Here is a 21,428-nt window from a genome sequence, read left to right as displayed (position 1 = left end):
ACGCAGACCCAAGCGCTTCGTCAGCTGTGAAGTAGCAAAGAGTGAGGCGCTTCTTTGAGACTTCTCAGACGCAATTCAAACCGCTCGTCCCAGCTCGAAAGTAAAAATGCGTCGCTGACCCTCAGAAGTCCGTTCCATTCAAGAACGTGGGAGAGAAAAGACAACGACCCACGCGCCTTGCCCTTTAAGAAACACTCCAGGTTTAGGCAGCCAGGGCTAGAGTAAATTCTCGCGAGATTCACCTACTTCCGCCCGCTTCCTGCTCTTTGCTCTCCGAACCGGAAGGAAGGAGGTATTTCCCCGCCCCCGGCTTCTACCTCACAAGGCAGCGCGGCCCCAGATGAGACCAATCGGCGGGTTCTTTGTAGGCCACGGCCCAAACAGCCAATGGAAAGTCGCGGCGCGCGCAGAGCTCCCCCTCTTCCTTGCTGGCCCCCTCCCTTCCGCCCGCCGACTACCACTCAGCCCCTGGCGGAGGAAGTGATGTCACAGGCCCCATGTGAGCGGATTGCAACACATGCAGCTGCCTGGAGAGAGGGAGCCGGTGTCCTACGTCAGAGCCGCCGCCGCGGACCCGCCGCCGGGGAGGAGCAGCCGCTGCCGCCCAGGACTGGGCCCTTAGGTAAGCCAGGGAGAGGGAAAGGCCAGCTACCACCTCGGCGGGCCGCGCGGGGCGGGAAGAGGAGGGACTCTCGGGGGTGGCAAGGAAGGGGGCCGCTCTGCCCCAGCGGCGGCGCTAACTCTGTGGTCTTGGTGTCTCCGGGCCCCGCCGGGCCGCTCTAGGGAGGAGGAGGCGAGAAGATGGCGGACGACCCCAGTGCTGCCGACAGGAACGTGGAGATCTGGAAGATCAAAAAGCTCATTAAGAGCTTGGAGGCGGCCCGCGGGTGAGCTCCGCGTCTGGGCCCCCCCATGCCCTCTTGGTTCCGGGACCCCCTCAGGATGGCCGCCCCCGCGCCGCATGGCCGAATGAGGAGAACCAGGCACTAGCCAACTCCCGCCTTCTGGACCTCTGGGTAGTAGCTTCAGTCCCAGGGGCGAGGGTCTACGCTGTTGGCCCCAGAAGGGGCAGTTCTCCCTCTTGGGGCCAGGGGGTCCTGCTCCCGGTACTCGGACCACTCGACCCCCTCGTGGTAGGCCACTGCTACTTTTGTACCTCTCTCAGGCGGTTGAATCCAGCACCTCCCTTTTTGAGCTCCAGATGCTGCCACCCAACTCGGGTGCTGTTGGGGGAAAGGGCCAGGCCTTCCTTTACAAAGGCCCTTCCCTGATTTCCTCTTTCCCTTCCTTTACATTCTTCAACCAAGCCTCATTAAAATGGCCTCTCCCTCCCGGGCTTCTGAGACCCGGGTGGGATTAAGTCTGGATGGGGCGGGAAGGAGAGGTAGTCAAGGACAGCCTTTTTCTGACTTCCTCTGATTTCTCTGGGTTTTACAATTCTCCCAAGATGACTTCCTCCTAGTCCTCTAATTACCCTTTAGCTTCCTGGTTTTAGCTGTTACAGGGAATGTGTGCGCCGGAGGAGAGGTTTAGGCTGACAGCTGTGTATCTGTATATACAGGAGAAATCCGAATTAATGGGGTTGTTGATATGAACAGGCTCCCTTTTGGCCTCTCTCTGGAACTCCTGGGGTAGAGGTGCCTAGTGTATTAATGCTTGTTGAAATTCAGAACTGGAGTCGGTGGGCTTTGAGTTTTCTTTGGTAAATTTTGAGAAGCAGTTGTTAGGTGTGTCCATTGTGGGAAGGGTGAACTAGTTTAAAACTAACTTTATATGCTCTTTTAAAATTAAAAAAAAAAATTACTGTTTAGGGGAGAGTGTGTCAGGGGTATATCTGTTCTCTCACTTTATTACTTTGTTCTTTTGCCAGTCATAGAAACTTTTTACTATGTGGCAAGGAAAAAGTTTTTGGAACATTACATATTTGTATGTCTGAGCATTCTTAGAATAGCAGAGTGTCTTGTCTGGGACCATGTTGAAAGTTGTTTTCACTACATGGATTGGACATTCTGGTTTCTGACCCAGGTTTGTTCTTGGTGGGCAGATTTACAATGATGGGATTCATCAAACTCATAGTAGTTACTGCTTTATAAAGTAAGTATGCTTAGTTCCATTGAAGCCCAAGGCTAACAGTTTTGCCATTGTGCTTTGTTCTTAATTAGTGACAGTTCTCTTTGGGGTGAAACTTCTGAAAGTTTGATGCTCTTCAGTTACTGGAGTTTTTGCTCACTTTCTCTGGTACAAATTGAAGGTGGCAGCTTATTTTTCATTCCTCAGGTTTGTTTTTCTTTGAATTTAATAGAATTATTCAGACAAAGTTAATATAATCTTCCCAGAACTTGAACACATGATTCTATGCCACATGGTAGAATAATTATTCCCCAAGTATGAGAACACTGTACAGGAGGGATAATATAATAGATCATGACCCATTATGATGCACTACCAGGAATTAGCCATATTCTTTTGTTTCATTAGCATCTTATGTTGTTTTGCTTGAATCCTTCACTTGAGTATGACTTTTCTAGATTGCTGTTGTTACTGCTAAATAAGTAACAGCATTCCTTTCTACTGTTTAAGGGAGGGAGCTAATTCTTAAATTTGTTCCTAGCCATGTTACCTAGCCACTTGAAACTTTTAAGCTCCTCTTTGAAGCTTTTAAAGGCTTTAGTTCTTTGATTAACAAACTTAGGTAAAGTTTAAAGCATGCTAAAAATGAGGTTCTTACGCACAACTTTTCTTGCAAGTGGTAGTTAAGTTTGAACATTTTATACAAGGTTAAGCTGTCCTATAAACAACGTGGTTGATAATCATGTCCTACTTTGCTTTTATTCAGGATTTGGTTATATCCTGATCCCATGACAATTTAAATTCTTGACCATTGCTAGGTATCAGTAAGGGAGTCATATGTATATTTTGTTTGACTCAGAAATTTCTTAGTATATACCAATTTCTTTTTGAGAATAGCAAGATTGTATTATGGCTGAGTTATATTAGTCAGACTCATTAGATTATCACAATGTGCAGTGAGAATTGTTTTTCCTTCGTTCCCTAATGCTAAAATAGTCATTGAGAAACGTTATGGACTTTTGATTTTAAGCACAAACTGGATGGTACAATAAATCTATTTGTGGTGATGTTTAAGGGGCAGGGGCAAGTTGTGGGTTTCAGGAGAAAACAGGTTGTGTTCGAGCATGGTTATTAGTACTAGATTGTGAAACAGTGGTAGATGAGTAGAATTGTTTTGGAAATGAAGATTTCTTCTCCACCCCCCACCCGCCCCCCATCAATTCTGGGCATGAGAATCAGAGATTGGTTTGTTTTTAACACTGGCTCTTCAGGTATGCTGGGATAAGAGTAATCTTGAAATTGAGATAGCCAATATGTGATTATCTTGATATATGATCCCAAGGTAATGTAGCTTTAAAGGAAAACCACCTGCAAAATAGACTCACTGATTAAGTAAATCTGAACAGAGTGAAGTTTCTAAGCACATTAGTTTATTAAGCACTTAGCATATTATACACACTGTATTAAGCAATACATTATTTTACTTAATCTTCGCAAGAGGTATTATCTTTTTGTCATACTTTCTGAATTAAAAGGAGTGTTATACATATAACTTGAATTTATGTTGGATAGAACATACATATTTAGCTTTGTATAAGCCCGGTGAAATGTTGGTTTCTGTGTATACTAGTTAAAAAAAAAAAACAGCTAATTCTTTTCCTATACATAGGTCCCACTTAAAATTAATTGTAGTTCTTCCTGGTTTATGATTGCTCTTGGTGTATTCTCCATAGTTGGCTTAAATGAGGACAGATGTGTACATAAGCCAAAACAACGTAGGGCCATGTGGATGGAAACCATGATTGTAGATATTTTCAATAAGGAACTAAATCAGGTGAAGTATGTAGAAGAAAGGTAAGTGGCAAATTTAGGTTGTTTAATGTTTCTGAGCCTGCGAGAGGTAGCCCCAGAAATAGTGTTGGAAGCTTTGTAGTTTTCAGGTAATAAAATCATAACAAGAGCCTGTTATATCAAGGACAGTGGTGAATATAACCAAGGAATGGACAAGGTGAATCTGGGCTAAATTATGTCTGTGAGTATTAGAATTTTTTTTTTTCATTTATCTTCCTCAGGGAATCATATATTTCATATATAATCAGATCTCAGTCAGGTAACCCATGTTTAAAGATCAGGGCACTTTCTAAGCTTCATTTGAGTCTTCTGTGGTTTGGGGACATTTTTAAAGCTTTTGTTAAAAATAAGTTGTAGATACCTTGAAGGAAATAAATTGCCTGACTTTACATGACTGTCTTTCTTGCCCCCAGATATATATATGGGTGGGAGTAGGGGTGGGAACACAGGATGCACAGCAGGATGGGACAATTTTTCTCCTCTGAGAAGTTCTGATACTAGATGTGTGGGGTTTTTTCCCCCACACCAAGCAGTTCTTCAAGTCTCACTGGACACCAAAAAGGTATTCCTACAGTTGGATTCAATTCTGACACTACTCAGAGTTACTATCAGATCCCACAAGACTGCCCACACATATGATGCCAAAGCAAGCCTGGGCCTTGGGGGTTCCTTTGACTTCTTGGGTTCAATGATATGTTAGAAGGGTCCAAAAAACTCAGGGAAACTATTTATGTTAACTGATTTATTACAAAGGATGTTATGAAGGATATAAATGAACAGCCAGATGAAGTGGTACATAGGGTCTGTAAGGGTCCAAGTGCAGAAGCTTCTGTCCTTGTGAAACTGGAATTTGCCACCTGAGTTTACTAACCCAGAAGTTCATTAAATCTTGTTCAGGAATTTTATATAGATTACTCTGCAACTACCCCTTCCCATAGATCTGGGAATGGAGCTGAAAGTTCAGCCCTCAAAACATTTGGTCTTTCTGGTGACTTGTCCATCCTAATTATGCCTAGGGGCCCCACCCTAGTCACTTCATTGGCATAAACTCAGGTATGCTCCTTGGGGACTCCTTATGAATAATAACAAAAACACTCCCCATCTCAGGAAATTCTAAGGTTTTTAAGAGCTTTCTAAAAGCCAGGGACAGACCAAAATCTCCAGAAAATTCCTCACATTATATTGAATTAAAAGTTAGTATTTTTATGAGATCAATGAACGGGTTTTTAAATAGAATATAGGTAAATTGTTGATATGATTTGAATAAATTAAAGTGTGTAAAATGTGTTTGGGTTTCTTCCCTAAGTGGAAGTTGTTGATTAGTAGAACATTCACCTAAAGGATTCTTGGAATGGTCTCAAAGCAATGAATTTCAGGTGGTTTTAGTTTTTAGTTCTCCACATCATAGTTACAGGTGGCTGTAACAAGAATGATACTTTGTAGTTTTTCATATACCGATACCAGGATATTCAGGCTCTTAAAGAGGGTGTTTTTCATCATCTCTTCTGGCTTTTCCTGCCTTTTTCTTGTCTCTGATAGTTACACAGGTAAAAGACCCCACTAGAGAAAAGTCAAGAATTAGAATATTTTTAATTTCCTGGGAAGAGATGAGTGTAGAACACAAACTACAGTGACTTCCCACAAAGTGGTCAAAATATAGATGCCACCAACATGTCTGGGTCTGTTGAGGTGGTAAAGGGAAGAGGGGCAGATAAGAGTATATTTGATAGGGTGTGGTGGTGTTCCTCAGCCTACTCCAAGTGTATTAGGCTGCCTGCCTCAACTCAAAACTAGTCCTAACAGCCGTTGTATTCTGGCATGGTGTTCTGTGCACTGTGAACCTGATGGACAATTACTCTCTTTGAATTTCAACTCCTGACAGACTTCTTATTGTAATAGCAGATACACTTATCCTTCCAGGAAAGGAAGGTTTGCTCTGGACACATTCCTAGGTAAGCAAGCGTAACCTAATTAGAATACTGTTTAAGGCAGAATGCAGTGTAGGTCTCCAGTGTCCCCCCTACCTGCCTGCCCCCAACACACACACTGGTTGGACCCTTTTAGCAGAGGGCCCTTGTTTTGAGTTTGGTTGTGGGAAAACTTAAAATGTGGGTTTTGCAGCAGGGCTAAATGGCTTCAGGCCCTATTTAAAGAGTCAGAAGAAATCTGCCATTTTTCCCTAGGCCTACTGCTGCAACAAACCATCTATCTCTGAACTTGGGCAGCAGAAATTTTTTTAGTCCACCCTGTTCTCCAGGGATCTCAGAATAGAACCTTCTTCTAGGATACATTCTATAGGAGTGTCTGCAGCAGCCTGCTTTAGTGAGGAAGAGAAAGGATTTAGAGGGGGTTCAAGATGCTTCCCACCAGGTTAGAAATTACAAGGTTTTTCTGTGGGCAGCTGTCCTCAGAGCATGATGAATAAAGTTCCTGCTCATAACAGCCTCCTTTTAATACTGCCTATTTGGTAGTAATGAAAGTTTCCTTCCCCCCCCCCCACCCCCCTCTTCCTGAACAGGTATCTTTTTCTTTGACTCTGAGTGAATCAAGATAAAGCATCATTGCTCTTTTTCTCACCTCTAACAAAACATAATTGAGTTTGATTAAGAGCCATAATTTCATTGTTTTTCTTGGGGATACAAGGATAAACACAGACTTGAGTCTTTCACATTGATAGATTGGTCAAGCTTTCTGTGCTGTAATCTAGTGCTGTTTCTCTTTTATCTACTTAATTTGTATGTAATACCCATCCTATAAGTATTTACATGTTCACTTTGTCCTTATTTTAACCCTTGAAGTTGTTTATTCGTTTTATCCTTTAAGGTTTTCTTTAGAAGAATGATCCTAGTCAAAACAGAAGATTGTCTTTTTCTTGATGTCTGTGGCCTTCTAACTTTTTTCCCCAATTTCACATCTAAGTATATGAAAAGTGAAGCCCACAGATACATTTTTACTATTAACTAGTCAGCTTAAAAGCTCCATCAAACATCTGCTGTAGGTTGGATATTTATACATTTAGGGAAGCATTGTGCAACGCCATGAGAAAATGGTCTGACACAAAACCCTGGAGTGATGATATCCGTTTCCGGTCTCAGAATAACAGGGTACATGTTGATGGGGGTGTAGTGTAAGCAGATTATTTGGGTCTTAAATGAGGTATTAGACATGGTCAAAAATGGAGATATTGTTTAACTACTTGGGCAAATTTCCTAGACAAGGCAGGTGAATGTTGTCAGAGAATGTTACTTTGGGCATTGTTTGATACAGTATCTTTGATACACTGATGTAGTGGAGCTGTAACTGATCTGCAACTTTGAAATGGTCATTGACATTCATTCTTGATTAAAAGCCAGTTAGCTTAAAATTAGACTCAAAAGCTTTGTGTTGGTTGATAGTTGGTAAGCTGTCAGGGTATTGAAATAGTGCAGAGTATTTGCATATATGTGCCTCACTGGTAACAGAGTGTGACAGTCCCAACACTAGTTTGCAAGTAGTGAAAATGTACTGATCCCCAAACTTTAATTTCTGAATACCTCTAGATATTTTTAGCTTTTTACTGAAGAAAAAAAGTGTTTTCCTCCTTTCTGGCCATCCCATTTTCTGGCTTTTATGACTACTTAAAAGCAAGAAGGATCCTCAGGAAAGACAGGGTTAGAAGTTCATGGACAAGAAAGATTGAGTTTCAATCAAGCAATGAAAGTAGTTTCCTGAAGATGGGTTGAAGAGCATATATTTTGACTCCTCACAACGGCTCTATGAAAAAAGCTATTACTGCCATTTCATGGATGAAAAAATTTGCAGTGCTGAGAGATTTATTAACTTTGCTAATATAACAGTCTTAACAAGGGGCAATGCTAGATTCTGTTCCCACTTTGCTGATTGCAGAGCCTCTGGTCCTAACTATTATACTGCACTGCCTTGCTCTTTGATTTTGCTGAATAGAAACATTTTTCTTTTGCTGAATAGAAACATCTCCTATTCTCTTCTGAAAGGAGGATTCTTGTCCAAGGAGATTTTCAGTTTACTAGAGGGAGCAGATGTGCAGAGACTCGAGAGCAAAGATAAAAGGGAACAGGCATGCTGTTTGCAAATCTACCGTAGGAAGAACTTGGGTACTGAACATGTTTGTTCTTAATGAGCATCATTGGCGAGGGAAATAACTTACTTCTAAATCCTTCCCCAGAAGCTCATGTGTGTATTAGAAAGAAGATTAACAGGAACACTGTGGCTTTTGTTTTATTTGAAAAGTACTTGCATAGTGGCCAAGAAAGATAAGAAGTGGACTTTCTCGCCCCGTGTAGAACCTTGATGGTTAGCTGCTCCCTAATGGTGGCTGTGATTGCTATCTCCTGGCTTCTCACTGATGTGAGAATGCTAGAGAAATTTTCCAGCTTCTGCTGCTCCCTAGTGGAATATTCCACTGTGTCAATTTGTTTGTTTTTAGTTTCCCTTTTATGACAAAGTAAATTCCTGTAATTGTAGAAAAAATACTCCACCAGATACATAGTTTTGTTTTAGAGTACAGTAATCTTAATGCTTTTGAGGATAAAACACTAAAATGAGCCTTTTGTAAACTTTACTTTCTGCAAAATATTGGGACATTTTGAGTTATTGTGTCTTCTAGGTTAGAGGCTGCTTTAATGTTTTGGTGTGTTCATATCTTGGTCCTTGTCCATCTGGTAATGGCATCTGATCCTGAGGTCAGTAGCACAAAACCAGTTTCCAGTAACTCTGTCTAGCCTCTTTGAAGAGTAACAGAATCCTCTAGGTATTCTGTAAGCTCTCTCTATAGAAAGCAGCCCTACCCACCTCCTACCTGCATCATAGATAATATTTAGGAGCAGGTTTGAGGTGGGGTTGAGCCAGTTTAAAGGTGGCAAAATAAGATACTGAAAGTGTCATTTTTGTTAGGTAAAAGACTGACGGGATGGTTTGAGCATTTTAGTGAAGCTAAAGCAGAGATGATTAGTCATTTTCAGGCACATGTTAGTTCTTCTCCAAAGACTGGCAAACTCTTAACTGGTATTTTATTTAATAGTTTAGAATAAAACCCTTGGTGTCTGCTTAGAAGAGACTGTATAAAGAAGACCCTGTTTCTTATGTTAGCAATTAACCATTTATTCATTCTCAAATGTTTAAGCATGTACTCAGTGCTGAAATGAATTCTGCCTTCAAGAAGTGTTATTTCACAGTTATTTGGTGGAAATTACTCCTGATGGCTCAGATGGTAAAGAATCTGCCCACAATGCTGGAGACCCAGGTTCGATCCCTGGGTGGGGAAGATCCCCTGGTTAAGGGAATGGCTACCCACTCCAGTATTCATGCCTGGAGAATTCTGTGGACAGTGGAGCCTGGCGGGATACAGTCCATGGGGTCGCAAAAGAGTTGGATACGACTGAGCAACTAACATACTTTCTTTGGGTTTAATATGGGAACATAATAGGGTGGGGGTTATGAGCACAGGGTTATGAGCACAGGTTCTTTGGGTTAAAGAGAAAAACAGGTCAAATCTTTGAAGTGACTGATAACCAGGTAGAAGTAGAGGGGAATTAATTTCTGTATTTCTCCCTTGTGATGAATTCCAAAACAGCTTATAGTGTTCTGACCATATTGTTTGAACTGAGTTTTGGCTTAGTTCTTTTGTTCTGTTGGAAGATTTTGTCAGGTCCTGTAACCCAGTAAAGGTGATTATCACCTACCACAAAGTTAACTATTATCTCTCTCTCTTTAGGCTTACTTAATGCTTAGATTCAAATAAGTCTGTAGCATCACTTAACAGTGTTGCTACTCTCCTCTGCCCCACAACTGTGCTGTGCCCGTAATTCTTTCTGGGTTCTCTTAAGGACAGGGGGGTGGGGCAAAAGAAGCTATCAGGTTCCATCTAGTTACCATTTAGCAATCTATCCATTCGAGGCACTTGATATATATTGTTTTATAGAATCCGCATGACTTTGTGAAGTAAGGAGAAACTGAGACTCTTAATTTGCCCAGGTTGTGGTAGTAGGACAGTCATAAACCTGTGCTCATAACCCCCGTCCTATTATGTTCCCATATTAAACCCACATAAAAATTGCTTTAGTTTCAGAGTTTAAATTTAGCTTTGTGCATTTGGTTAAGGAAGAAAAATGGAAAAGCCATAGTGAATAAAATAACAGAAATAGTAGAAATTGGAGAGGAACCAATTGATTTTCAGCTGGGATCCCTACCATGCAGCTAGGCTAGTGAATCCCAGAAATGCTGTGTCTGAAATTTAAGTTGAGCTTTGTGAGCTTGAAAAGGGGATAGGGGAAACCTTGACCATCCGTATCCTAGGCTTATCTCCGTCAAACATTGAGATGATAGCTTCCTGGGGAGCATATACTCTTAAATCCCAACTAGAAAGGATAGTAGGCAGTCTCTAAAATGCTCCTCGCCCTAATCTGAAAGTAGGGGTGATAAGATGGATGGTAGTGACTTGAGAGTGTTCTGGCTGGGAAAAGTTGGACACATCTGAGCCATCACAATTCATTGTAGTCATGTTATTGCTAGGATACATGACAGCAGCTTACCTGCAGGAGATGAGCTCTGAGTTTCTTTTAAGAAGGGGTGAGATCATGGAATCTCCCTGACTTCAGCTGCCTGAGAGGTCCTTCTTAAAGGCATAGAAAAGAAGCCAAACACAGTGATTCTTAACCCTAGTTATGCATTAAAGTCTGATTCTATTTAAATCAATCCATTTGAAAGTTGAGACTCTCTCAGCCATAATCGCTACCACCCTCACTCCTCCTTTTCAAGAGCTATTGAATCAGAACATAAAGGAAGAGGAGATCTTTTTGTATCTAAGCATTTTTGTTTTGCTTTTTCAGAAAGCTCTTCAAGGGTTCTGGGGCTCTCATGCAAATTGGCCAGTGGATAAGCTTGTGGGTGCCACATTTTCTTCTAAAGTGTTCTTGCTGCTGCTGCTGCTAAATCGCTTCAGTCGTGTCCGACTCTGTTGAGACCCCATAGACATCAGCCCTCCAGGCTCCGCCATCCCTGGAATTCTCCAGGCAAGAACACTGGAGTGGGTTGCCATTTCCTTCTCCAGTGCATGAAAGTGAAAGTGAAGTCGCTCAGTCGTGTCCGACTCTTAGCGACCCCATGGGCTGCAGCCTACCAGGCTCCTCCGTCCATGGGATTTTCCATGTAAGAGTACTGGAGTGGGGTGCCACTGCCTTCTTAAGTGTTCTGAAGCATTGTTAATGATAAGCACTGGTAAGATCTTTACAAGTCAAAGACTACTGAGATTTTCATTTTGTCAGGCTTCCTGAATCCAAAAGCTGGAACACTGCTAACTGTAAAGCTACATAAACATACACCCCATAATCCAAGCTTTGCTCTGATTACCTTGAGTTTTCTTCTTTAGAGTCCTTGCAGTCCTGGTAATCTGCACCTTAATGTTTCCCTGTAGTGTTTAAGGGCCATGAAACCTTGGATTAGATAAGTTACTGGTGGTACTACCCCTGACTGCCCATTCTAGGGAGAGAAACTTTTCTTTCAGCAGTCACCTTTGAGAATGCAGGAAGAGAAAGCTGTCAGCTGTCTCTTTAAATTCTCTTGCTTTTCCTAAGTTGTGTCTAGTTTGTTTAACTGTCCGTATTTAGTCTATTTACAACTACTCCTTCTGTCTCCCAGCTGTTTTATTTCTCAGAAGTTAGTCCTCTGAGTGGAAGCACTGCTGAATTCTTCTTTGAAAAGGGAATGTACCCCTAAAATGATGAGAACAAGAAGGGGTCTGAAAACAGAGGCCCCTAGACACCTTACACAGCACACTGTATGTTGTGTCTTTTTTACAGCCTGCCTGTGAATCATTGCTGTGTGCCTCATAATCCACTGACTTGAATGAGAGCCTTCTGATTTGGGGAAAGGGACATAGGGACAAAGCAGAGGCATGGATGAAAACTATTAAAATTAAAAGGTGTAGTTTGCTTACACTGCCAGCAACTCCTTAGTGAGAGCTTTATTTTTCATTCTCCCTTGAGGACTCTTTGCTCTACTTCAAATGAAATACTCAGCTTTCTTGGTTTTATTTTGGTGTTTACACAAACTGGTTTAGTAACTTTGGCTTGCCTGAGGGGCGGGTGGGGGGTAAAGGAGTGTTTATTTTGTTTGGAAACTTTTCCTGGAAAAACTGTTTTTAATTTTTAAAAACCAGAAGCTCCCCCCCTTTTTTTCCCCCAAGTTTTATTCTTTTGGCTGTTCTGTGAGGCATGTGGCATCTTATTTCTCCAAACAGGGGTTGAACCTGTGCCCCCTGCAGTGGAAACAAGAGTCTTAACCACTTGGACAGTCATAAAATTCCTGGAAAAGCTTTTAATTTGCTGTTATCAAACCCAACATACAAATCATGAAGCCTTTAAACTAAAGTAGAGGCCATCTCTTTAAATAATCCTTGTATCTTCATCCCCAGTGGTGTCAGATGAATTCAGAAACTAAAGGTGGTAGAATGTGAACGTGAAGTCGCTCAGTTGTATCCGACTCTTTGTGACCCCATGGACTGTAGCCTACCAGGCTCCTCCGCCCGTGGGATTTTCCAGGCAAGAATACTGGAGTGGGTTGCCATTTCCTTCTCCAGGAGATCTTCCTGACCCAGGGATTGAACCCCGCTCCCGCATTACAGCCAGACGTTTTACCGTCTGAGCCACCAGGGAAGTCCTCAAGACTGGGTAGAGAGAGGCCCAAAGGGAAACTAGTGAAAGTCGCTCAGTCATATGTGACACTCTGTGACCACATGCACTGTAACCCACCAGGCTCCTCTGTTTATAGGATTCTCCAGGCAAGAATACTGGAGTAGCCATTCCCTTCAGGGGATTTTCCTGACCTAGGGATCCAACCTGAGTCTCCCACATTGCAGGCACATTCTTTACTGTCTGAGCCACCAGGGAAGCCCAGTTTTTTCTTAAACATTAGTCAGAATTCAAAATGAGTAAGAAGCCAAGACTAACTGTTAAGTGGCTTCATATTTAACAACTTCGTAGAAATCTACCAATTTTTAAAGTGGAATTCCATAACAAGATTATGTTCTTAGGTATCTCTACTACTCTGTCCTTTCTAGGATGTTAAATGGATGTGAGTTTAAGGTTGCCCAACTCTGGTGCTATACAGTAAAGTTGCTTAATGGATGCTTATCTTCTTAATCTATCCACAGTGAAAAGTAAATAGCTGCTTATCTTAAGGTCATTGCTTTGTCCTCCACGTGATTATCCTGCTTTAGGGACTTCCTTTAGGCATTTCAGCCCCTCAGTTAATTTATTCCAGCATTCTCTTTAGCCTCAAACTTTACCTCCTTTGGGTTTGTTGCCTGTTAGCTTTCTGATCTCTGAGCCTCCACCCTGCTATTCTTTTAGCCCCTTCTCATTACATTTCCTACAACTGAGCCCTTTTCAGAAGTAGCTAAACTCTTTCGGTCCCTAAAGAGTCCAAAAGCCCCAGGGTAAAGAAATTCTCTTTTGAGAATTGTTCATCTGAAAACAAATACAAGTCAGTAAAGCTCAGATTGCAACTTTTCCCTCTCTTGTATAGTTTCATATAATAAGGTGACACCTAGAATCTAAAGCAAGTTTGAAGTTAAATTTACTTGCCTAATTTTTCCAGCCCCTCCTAGAGCAAACTCCTTTTTCTCCTCTTTGGCCTGTAAGATTTCACAAAACTCCAGAAGGAATTATCAAAAAGTGTTTAAGAAATTTAGGTCCCTAACAAGATAAATATTGGAAGTAAAGCAGTTTGTTACAGTTGATTGCTAAAAGAGCTTTGTTTTTGTTTTGTAATAGAAGATACCAAATTGTTTCATTTGGCAATTCTTTTTCCATCTAATTCAGAAACTGGAACATGGCCACTACAATTGTATATATGTCTGATTTTTTAATTTCATGATCATTGCTTGTATTTATGGTGACCACTAAAGCTGCTTATCATGAATTTGTTTGATTCTCCGCTTTGACTAGAATATCTGGCTCCCCTGTCCAAGGGGTGGCAGCAGAGCACACACCATGCTTTACCACATATTTGTAGTTCATAATTCACAAATTTACTTGTAGTTTATTGAGGAAAGTATCACAAAGGTTGTGAACCAGCCTTCCAAGTTTTGAGTAGATACCCCAACAGAAACAATGCTGGGTTTGAAGACAACATTAGTTGACAGTCTGAGAGCAACTATCCTGATTGTGGAAGGGCTTGCTAGCCAGCTTGTCTCCTTCTAAAGAAAACTTGTCTGACTAGGAGACTTGTGAACTTTGCCACTAGCAGAAAACTATGAGGTTCTTTTCCAGTGCTGGTACCAAGATGCACATTGTGAAGATTATTTTATTCTAGGAAGATAGTTTCCAGACACTTACAGATTTCAAACACTTATGGTTACAAAGCTAATATTGGGGGTTTTCTCTACTTTTTGATGTTGTTCCTTTCACTGTGCCTCTTGCCTTCTTTCTTATGACACTTGGCACATAAGCCTATTTGACTTGACACTGTAGCCATCTGTCTTAATTTCTTTTTCTTGTGGACTTCCACCAGACATTGGATATATGTGAAGTTAACACACTCAGCAATTAGGAAGAAGTTTTAGGTGTTTTCTGGCAGTCTATCCAGTTTATCTAAAGAAAGCCCCCACCTGTTTCATTTTGACACTAAAACTTGTAATGATTAAACTTATAATAGCCTTTAGGATCATGATCTTGAAGAATCTCAGGAAGTAATTTCCTATAGACTCATTAAGTATCAAGTAGAAACAGTTTGTAAAACAACAATCACATTTCTTAACATACTTTGGCTCATATCAGATCAGCTTTTGCCTTCAAAATATAAACTGGCTCAATTTATTTTTTAATGACATAGTTGATTTACAATTTGATTTCTCTACAGCAAAGTTATATATATGTATATACATTTATTTTTTTCTTTAATATTCTTTTCTGTATATAATAGCTTGTATCTGTTAACTCCAACCTCCCACTCCATCCCTCCCCCACCCCCCTTGGCAGCCACAGGTCTGTTCTCTCTGTCTGTGAATCTGTTTCTGTCTGGTCAGTAGGTGCATTTGTGTCATATTTAAGATTCCACACTATCACATAAGGTGTGATATACGGCATTTGTCTTTCTGACTGACTTAGTATGGTAATCTCTGATTGCATCCGTGTTGCTGCAAATGGCATTATTTTGTTCTCTCTTGCAGGAGGTGGGGCTGAGTAGTATTCATTGTATATATGTACTATATGTATATATCTTCTTTATCCATTCATCTGTTGATGGACGTTAAGGTTGTTTCCAGATCTTGGCTATTGTGAATAGTGCTGCTATGAACATAGGGGTGTGTGTATCTTTTTCAGTTAGGGTTTTGTCTGGGTATATGAAATTGGATCAATTTATAATGGTAGATAAAGAAAGCCACCATTAGATTTGGTCAGGGCACATCTGGGACTTGTAATATCCCATGTATATGTTGGTTATACTTCTAATTCAGTTCATATTACTTGTTTTTAATAAAATGGGTAATGTAGTTTTTTAACATAAAATTATTTTTACTAATGGTAAACACAAATTAGCACTTCTCAGGAAAATCCTTTGGCTTTTCTTGTAAGCTTACAGATTAAGAAACCTTAAAGGAAATATCTTACTAAGTTCTATTTTGAGTCTTTCCCATAGCACTTTTTTTTTTTTTTTTTTTTAAACTTTTTGACCAGGCCAGATCTTAGTTCTCTAACCAAGGATCAAACCCATGCCCCTTGCAGTGGAAGCACTATTCACTACTCCGCAATGATCACCAATATGATTCTAAAACATTTTCAACCCAAAAAGAAACCCCCGTGTGCCCATTACCAGTCATTCCCCATTCCACCCTGGCTCCTGTCTCTGGATTGCCTATTCTGGACATTACGTATAAATGGAACCATGCAAGTGTGGTCTTTTGTTACTATTTTTCATTGGTATAATGTAAATAATGTACTGGCACTCTATTTTTTTTTTTAATTACTGAATAATTCCATTGTTTGGATATACCACATTTTGTTTATCCATTCATTAGTTGGACATGGGGTTTTTTCCTACTTTTTAACTATTACGAACAGTGCCTTTGGTAAAAGGCACTTTTACTTCTCTTGAGCATACACCTAAGAGTGGAATGGCTGAGTCATGGTAACTGTTTAACCTTCTGAGGAACTGCCATGTTGTTATTCATAATGGCTATATCCATCTAACATTATCACCAGCAATGCACATGGGTTCCCTATCTCGGCATCCTGCCAACACTTTTTTTTTGGTAACACTTTTTTTTTAATCAGTTCCGTTCAGTTGCGTCCGACTGTTTGCAACCCCATGAATCGCAGCACATCAGGCCTCCCTGTCTATCACCAACTCCCGGAGTTCACTCAGACTCACGTCCATCGAGTCAGTGATGCCGTCCAGCCATCTCATCCTCTGTCGTCCCCTTCTCCTCCTGCCCCCAATCCCTCCCAGCATCAGAGTCTTTTCCAATGAGTCAACTCTTCGCACGAGGTGGCCAAAGTACTGGAGTTTCAGCTTTAGCATCATTCCTTCCAAAGAAATCCCAGGGCTGATCTCCTTCAGAATGGACTGGTTGGATCTCCTTGCAGTCCAAGGGACTCTCAAGAGTCTTCTCCAACACCACAGTTCAAAAGCATCAATTCTTCAGCGCTCAGCCTTCTTCACAGTCCAACTCTCACATCCATACATGACCACAGGAAAAACCATAGCCTTGACTAGACGGACCTTTGTTGGCAAAGTAATGTCTCTGCTTTTGAATATGCTATCTAGGTTGGTCATAACTTTGCTTCCAAGGAGTAAGAGTCTTTTAATTTCATGGCTGCAATCAACATCTGCAGTGATTTTGGAGCCCAAAAAAATAAAGTCTGACACTGTTTCCCCATCTATTTCCCATGAAGTGATGGGACCAGATGCCATGATCTTCATTTTTAATAGTGGCCATCTTATTGGGTGTGAAGTGGGTTTGTGTTTTGATTAATGATAAGTGAATTGGTATATTTTGATAACTTTTTAAAATATTTTCTTAAAGTTAAGAAATATTTTGGGGGTGCCTTCCTTCCCCATGGCGGGACACCTCGCTTCTGACTTCGCCTTCTCGCCCCCGCCGGGCGGTGGAGGCGATGGGCCGGGAGGGCCAGAGCCGGGCTGGGTTGATCCTCGGACCTGGATGAGCTTCCAAGGGCCTCCCGGTGGGTCGGGGATCGGGCCGGGGGTTGTGCCTGGAGCCGAGGTGTGGGGGCTCCCCCCGTGCCCCCCGCCCTATGACTTGTGTGGAGGGATGGCCTACTGTGCGCCGCAGGTTGGAGTGGGGCCGGTGCCCCCAGGCGGCCTGGAGACCCCTCAGCCCGAGGGCCAGGCGGGAGCCGGGGTGGAGAACAACTCCGAGGGGGCCTCCCCGGACCCCTGCGCCGCACTCGCAGGCGCCGCGAAGCTGGACAAGGAGAAGCTGGAACCGAACCCTGAAGAGTCCCAGGACATCAAAGCTCTTCAGAAAGACCTTGAACAATTTGCCAAGCTCCTAAAGCAGAAGAGGATCACACTAGGATATACCCAGGCTGATGTGGGGCTCACCCTGGGGGTTCTCTTTGGAAAGGTGTTCAGCCAAACGACTATCTGCCATTTTGAGGCTTTGCAGCTCAGTTTCAAGAACATGTGTAAGCTGCGGCCCCTGCTGCAGAAGTGGGTGGAGGAAGCTGACAACAACGAGAATCTGCAGGAGATATGCAAGGCAGAGACCCTTGTGCAGGCCCGAAAGAGAAAGCGGACGAGTATCGAGAACCAAGTGAGAGGCAACCTAGAGAGCATGTTCCTGCAGTGCCCGAAGCCCACCCTGCAGCAAATTAGCCACATCGCCCAGCAGCTCGGGCTGGAGAAGGACGTGGTCCGAGTGTGGTTTTGCAACCGTGTACCATTTCACACCAGTCAGGATGGCTGCGATCCAAAAGTCTACAAATAATAAATGCTGGAGAGGGTGTGGAGAAAAGGGAACCCTCCTACACTGTTGGTGGGAATGCAAACTAGTACAGCCACTATGGAGAACAGTGTGGAGATTCCTTAAAAAACTGGAAATAGAACTGCCTTATGACCCAGCAATCCCACTGCTGGGCATACACACTGAGGAAACCAGAAGGGAAAGAGACACGTGTACCCCAATGTTCATCGCAGCACTGTTTATAATAGCCAGGACATGGAAGCAACCTAGATGTCCATCAGCAGATGAATGGATAAGAAAGCTGTGGTACATATACACAATGGAGTATTACTCAGCCATTAAAAAGAATACATTTGAATCAGTTCTAATGAGGTGGATGAAACTGGAGCCTAGTATACAGAGTGAAGTAAGCCAGAAGGAAAAACATAAATACAGTATACTAACGCATATATATGGAATTTAGAAAGGATGGTAACAATAACCCGGTGTATGAGACAGCAAAAGAGACACTGATGTATAGAACAGTCTTATGGACTCTGTGGGAGAGGGAGAGGGTGGGAAGATTTGGGAGAATGGCATTGAAACATGTAAAATATCATGTAAGAAACGAGTTGCCAGTCCAGGTTCGATGCACGATACTGGATGCTTGGGGCTAGTGCACTGGGATGACCCAGAGGGATGGTATGGGGAGGGAGGAGGGTTCAGGATGGGGAACACATGTATACCTGTGGCGGATTCATTTTGATATTTGGCAAAACTAATACAATTATGTAAAGTTTAAAAATAAAATAAAATTAGAAAAAAAAATATTTTAACTAGTAAAATATTTCTTAACTAGACTAATAAATATTAACTAGTGAAATAAATATTTAACTAGACTAAATATTTCTTAACTAGACTTAATAAGTCTTGAGAATGTCTAGGTTAAAAAGATAAGTAGTTGGCATCAATATTAAGGTTAGAGGGGTTGGTAGCTGTTCAAAAGGGAGCTCCCATGTGACAAAGCCTTGGGGATGTATCCTCCGTAAGTTAGGGTTTTGTCCTGGTTTTTAGTTGTAGAAACTTCAGTTTGCTTGGGTACCCAGAGGTAATCAGACTCTGCATTTCTCTCTCTAATCAAACTCAAAAGTGATTAATATGTAAAATACACTTAGAGGTACATTTATTTAGAGAGAAAGGTGTATGTGTGACAGAGATTTCCTAACTGGGATATTTATGTGAATCCAAGACTTGTTTCTCATTATCAGGATACTTAGGGTGCTAAATTAGTGGTTCTTAAGTTTTCGTGGTGAGCCTGGAATTTTGAAGGAGGGGTCCAGGATATTAAACTGCTATTTCATTTAGACTTGTTGCACCATCCTGTTATTGAATCATCCTCTGAAGAACCACCAGATTCTAAGCCTCTGCCACGGACTCAAGGTTAAATTCCAGTCTTCTTGTCACACCTTTATCAAAGCTTCTCCTGCTTCATTCCTTGGTGAATGAGACGTTTCCCTAGTACCTCTTAAAGTGCCTTTTGTCTTTACATATAGCTAAAGCTGGTATTCATTCAAAGAACTAAACACCTGTCATATTTTTTTAATTGAAGTGTGAAAGTGAAGTTGTTCAGTAGCCTATCAGGCTCCTCCGTTCATGGGATTTTCCAGGCAAGAGTGCTGGAGTGGATTGCCATTTCCTTCTCCAGGGGATCTTGCCAACCCAGGAATCGAACCCGGGTCACCTGCATTTCAGGCAGATGCTTTACTGTCTAGCCACAAGGGATTGTAAATCAATATATATACATTCTGGAGAAAGAAATGGCAACCCACTCCAGTATTCTTGCCTGGGGAGTCCTATGGACGGAGGAGCCTGGTGGGCTGCTGTCTGTGGGGTCACACAGAGTCATACATGACTGAAGCAAGTTAGCAGCAGTGGCAGCAGCATATACATTCACTGATAGTTATATGTGTATATATACATTCTTTTTCATATTATTTTGCATTATGGTTTATTACTGGATATTGAATATAGTTGCCTGTACTGTACAGTAGGACCTTGTTGTTTATCTGTTGATACTTTATATATAGTAGTATGTGTCTGTTAATCTCTGATTCCTAATTTATGCCTTCCCCCAACGCCTTTCTCCTTTGGTAACCATAAGTTTTTTTTCCTGTCTGTCTGTTTTGTAAATAAATTTATGTCATATTTTAGATTCCACATTAAGTGATGGGATATGTCTTTTCTCTTCCTCAAATGGGATTATTTCATTCTTTTTTATGGCTGTGCATGTGTGTGTATTTAGTTTTTTAAGCAGCCTTCATACTGTAACACAGTGGCTACACCAGTTTACCAACACCCTCCCACCTACAGTGTAGAAGGGTTCCCTTTTCTCCACAACCTCTCCAACATTTGTTATTTGTAGACTTTTTGATGATGACCATCCTGGCTGATAGGAAATTTTTATGTGCATTTCTATGTGATAGGAAATTGTAATTTTTATGTGCATTTTTGTGATAATTAGCAGTGTTGAGCGTCCTTTGATGAAATGTCTTCTGCCCATTTTTTGATAGTGTTTGTTTTTTGTTCTTGAGTTAGTTGTATGAACTGTTTGTATGTTTTGGAAATTAACCACTGTTGGTCGCATCATTTGCAGGTATTTTCTCCCATTCAGTATGTTGTCTTTTTGTTTTGTTTATGGTTTCTTTGCTGTGTGAAAGTTTATAAATTTGATTAGGTCCCATTTGTTTATTGTTGCTTTTATTTCTGTTGCTTTGGAAGACAGACCTAAGAAAACATTGGTACGAGTTATCTGAAAAGGTTTTACGTGTGTTCTCTTCTAGGAGTTTTATGGTATCGTGTCTTAAAGTCTTTAAAGCATTTTGAGTTTACTTTTGGGTATGGTGTAAGGGTGTGTCTTCATTGATTTACATGCGCTGTCCAACTTTCCCAATACCACTTGCTGAAGAGACTGGCTTCTCTCCATTGTATAATCTTGCCTCTTTGTTGAAGATTGATATACCTACCATATTCTGAACACTGTTCTAGCTCTGGGTCACTTTAATTACAGAGGTATAGCCCCTACCTTCATGGTCACTTTTAGAGTGATTTATTTTTCCTATATTAGGGGCATCTCACTTTTAACTCCATTTACTAATGGTAATTCTTTACTTATGTAGTACTTAAACCTCTAATGCTATTCTTCCACAGCAATGGCACAAGCATGATATCGTTGATCATTCCTCCCAAAGACCAGATTTCACGAGTGGCAAAAATGTTAGCAGATGAGTTTGGAACTGCATCTAACATTAAGTCACGAGTAAACCGCCTTTCAGTCCTGGGAGCCATTACATCTGTACAACAAAGACTCAAACTTTATAACAAAGGTAATCTGGAGCTTGATCATTTACCTCCTCTACTTTGTCTTGGTTGTATTTTCCACTTTGATTCTGTTGTGATGCTTTTGGTCCCAAGTGCTTTCTTTACCCAGCCATAAGCTGTGTTCCTTTGGTGTTTTTTTTTTTTTTTCCCTAAGTTATTTTTTGAAAGTTAAGTAGTATGTACTATACTTAAAATAATAAATCCT

At 41.4% G+C, this 21,428-nt stretch overlaps 1 protein-coding gene and 1 pseudogene across 1 annotated transcript in view; both read left to right on the top strand.

Annotated features, from left to right (window-relative positions):
• The first annotated feature begins 467 nt into the window (after window positions 1-467).
• Window positions 468-21,428, top strand: part of ETF1 (eukaryotic translation termination factor 1) — a 29,512-nt gene continuing 8,551 nt past the window's right edge. Inside the window, exons 1-3 of the mRNA XM_019965000.2 lie at window positions 468-622; window positions 784-887; window positions 21,053-21,228. Of these exons, the coding sequence (XP_019820559.1) occupies window positions 802-887; window positions 21,053-21,228 (262 nt within the window). The 5' untranslated portion in view covers window positions 468-622; window positions 784-801. The remainder of the gene's footprint in view (window positions 623-783; window positions 888-21,052; window positions 21,229-21,428) is intronic.
• LOC139183840 (POU domain, class 5, transcription factor 1 pseudogene) lies at window positions 894-21,046 on the top strand (annotated as a pseudogene).

Source organism: Bos indicus, chromosome 7 (genome assembly GCF_029378745.1).
Source record: "Bos indicus isolate NIAB-ARS_2022 breed Sahiwal x Tharparkar chromosome 7, NIAB-ARS_B.indTharparkar_mat_pri_1.0, whole genome shotgun sequence".
In the NCBI taxonomy this organism is placed as follows: domain Eukaryota; kingdom Metazoa; phylum Chordata; class Mammalia; order Artiodactyla; family Bovidae; genus Bos; species Bos indicus.
This window is presented reverse-complemented; position numbering and strand designations above follow the sequence as displayed.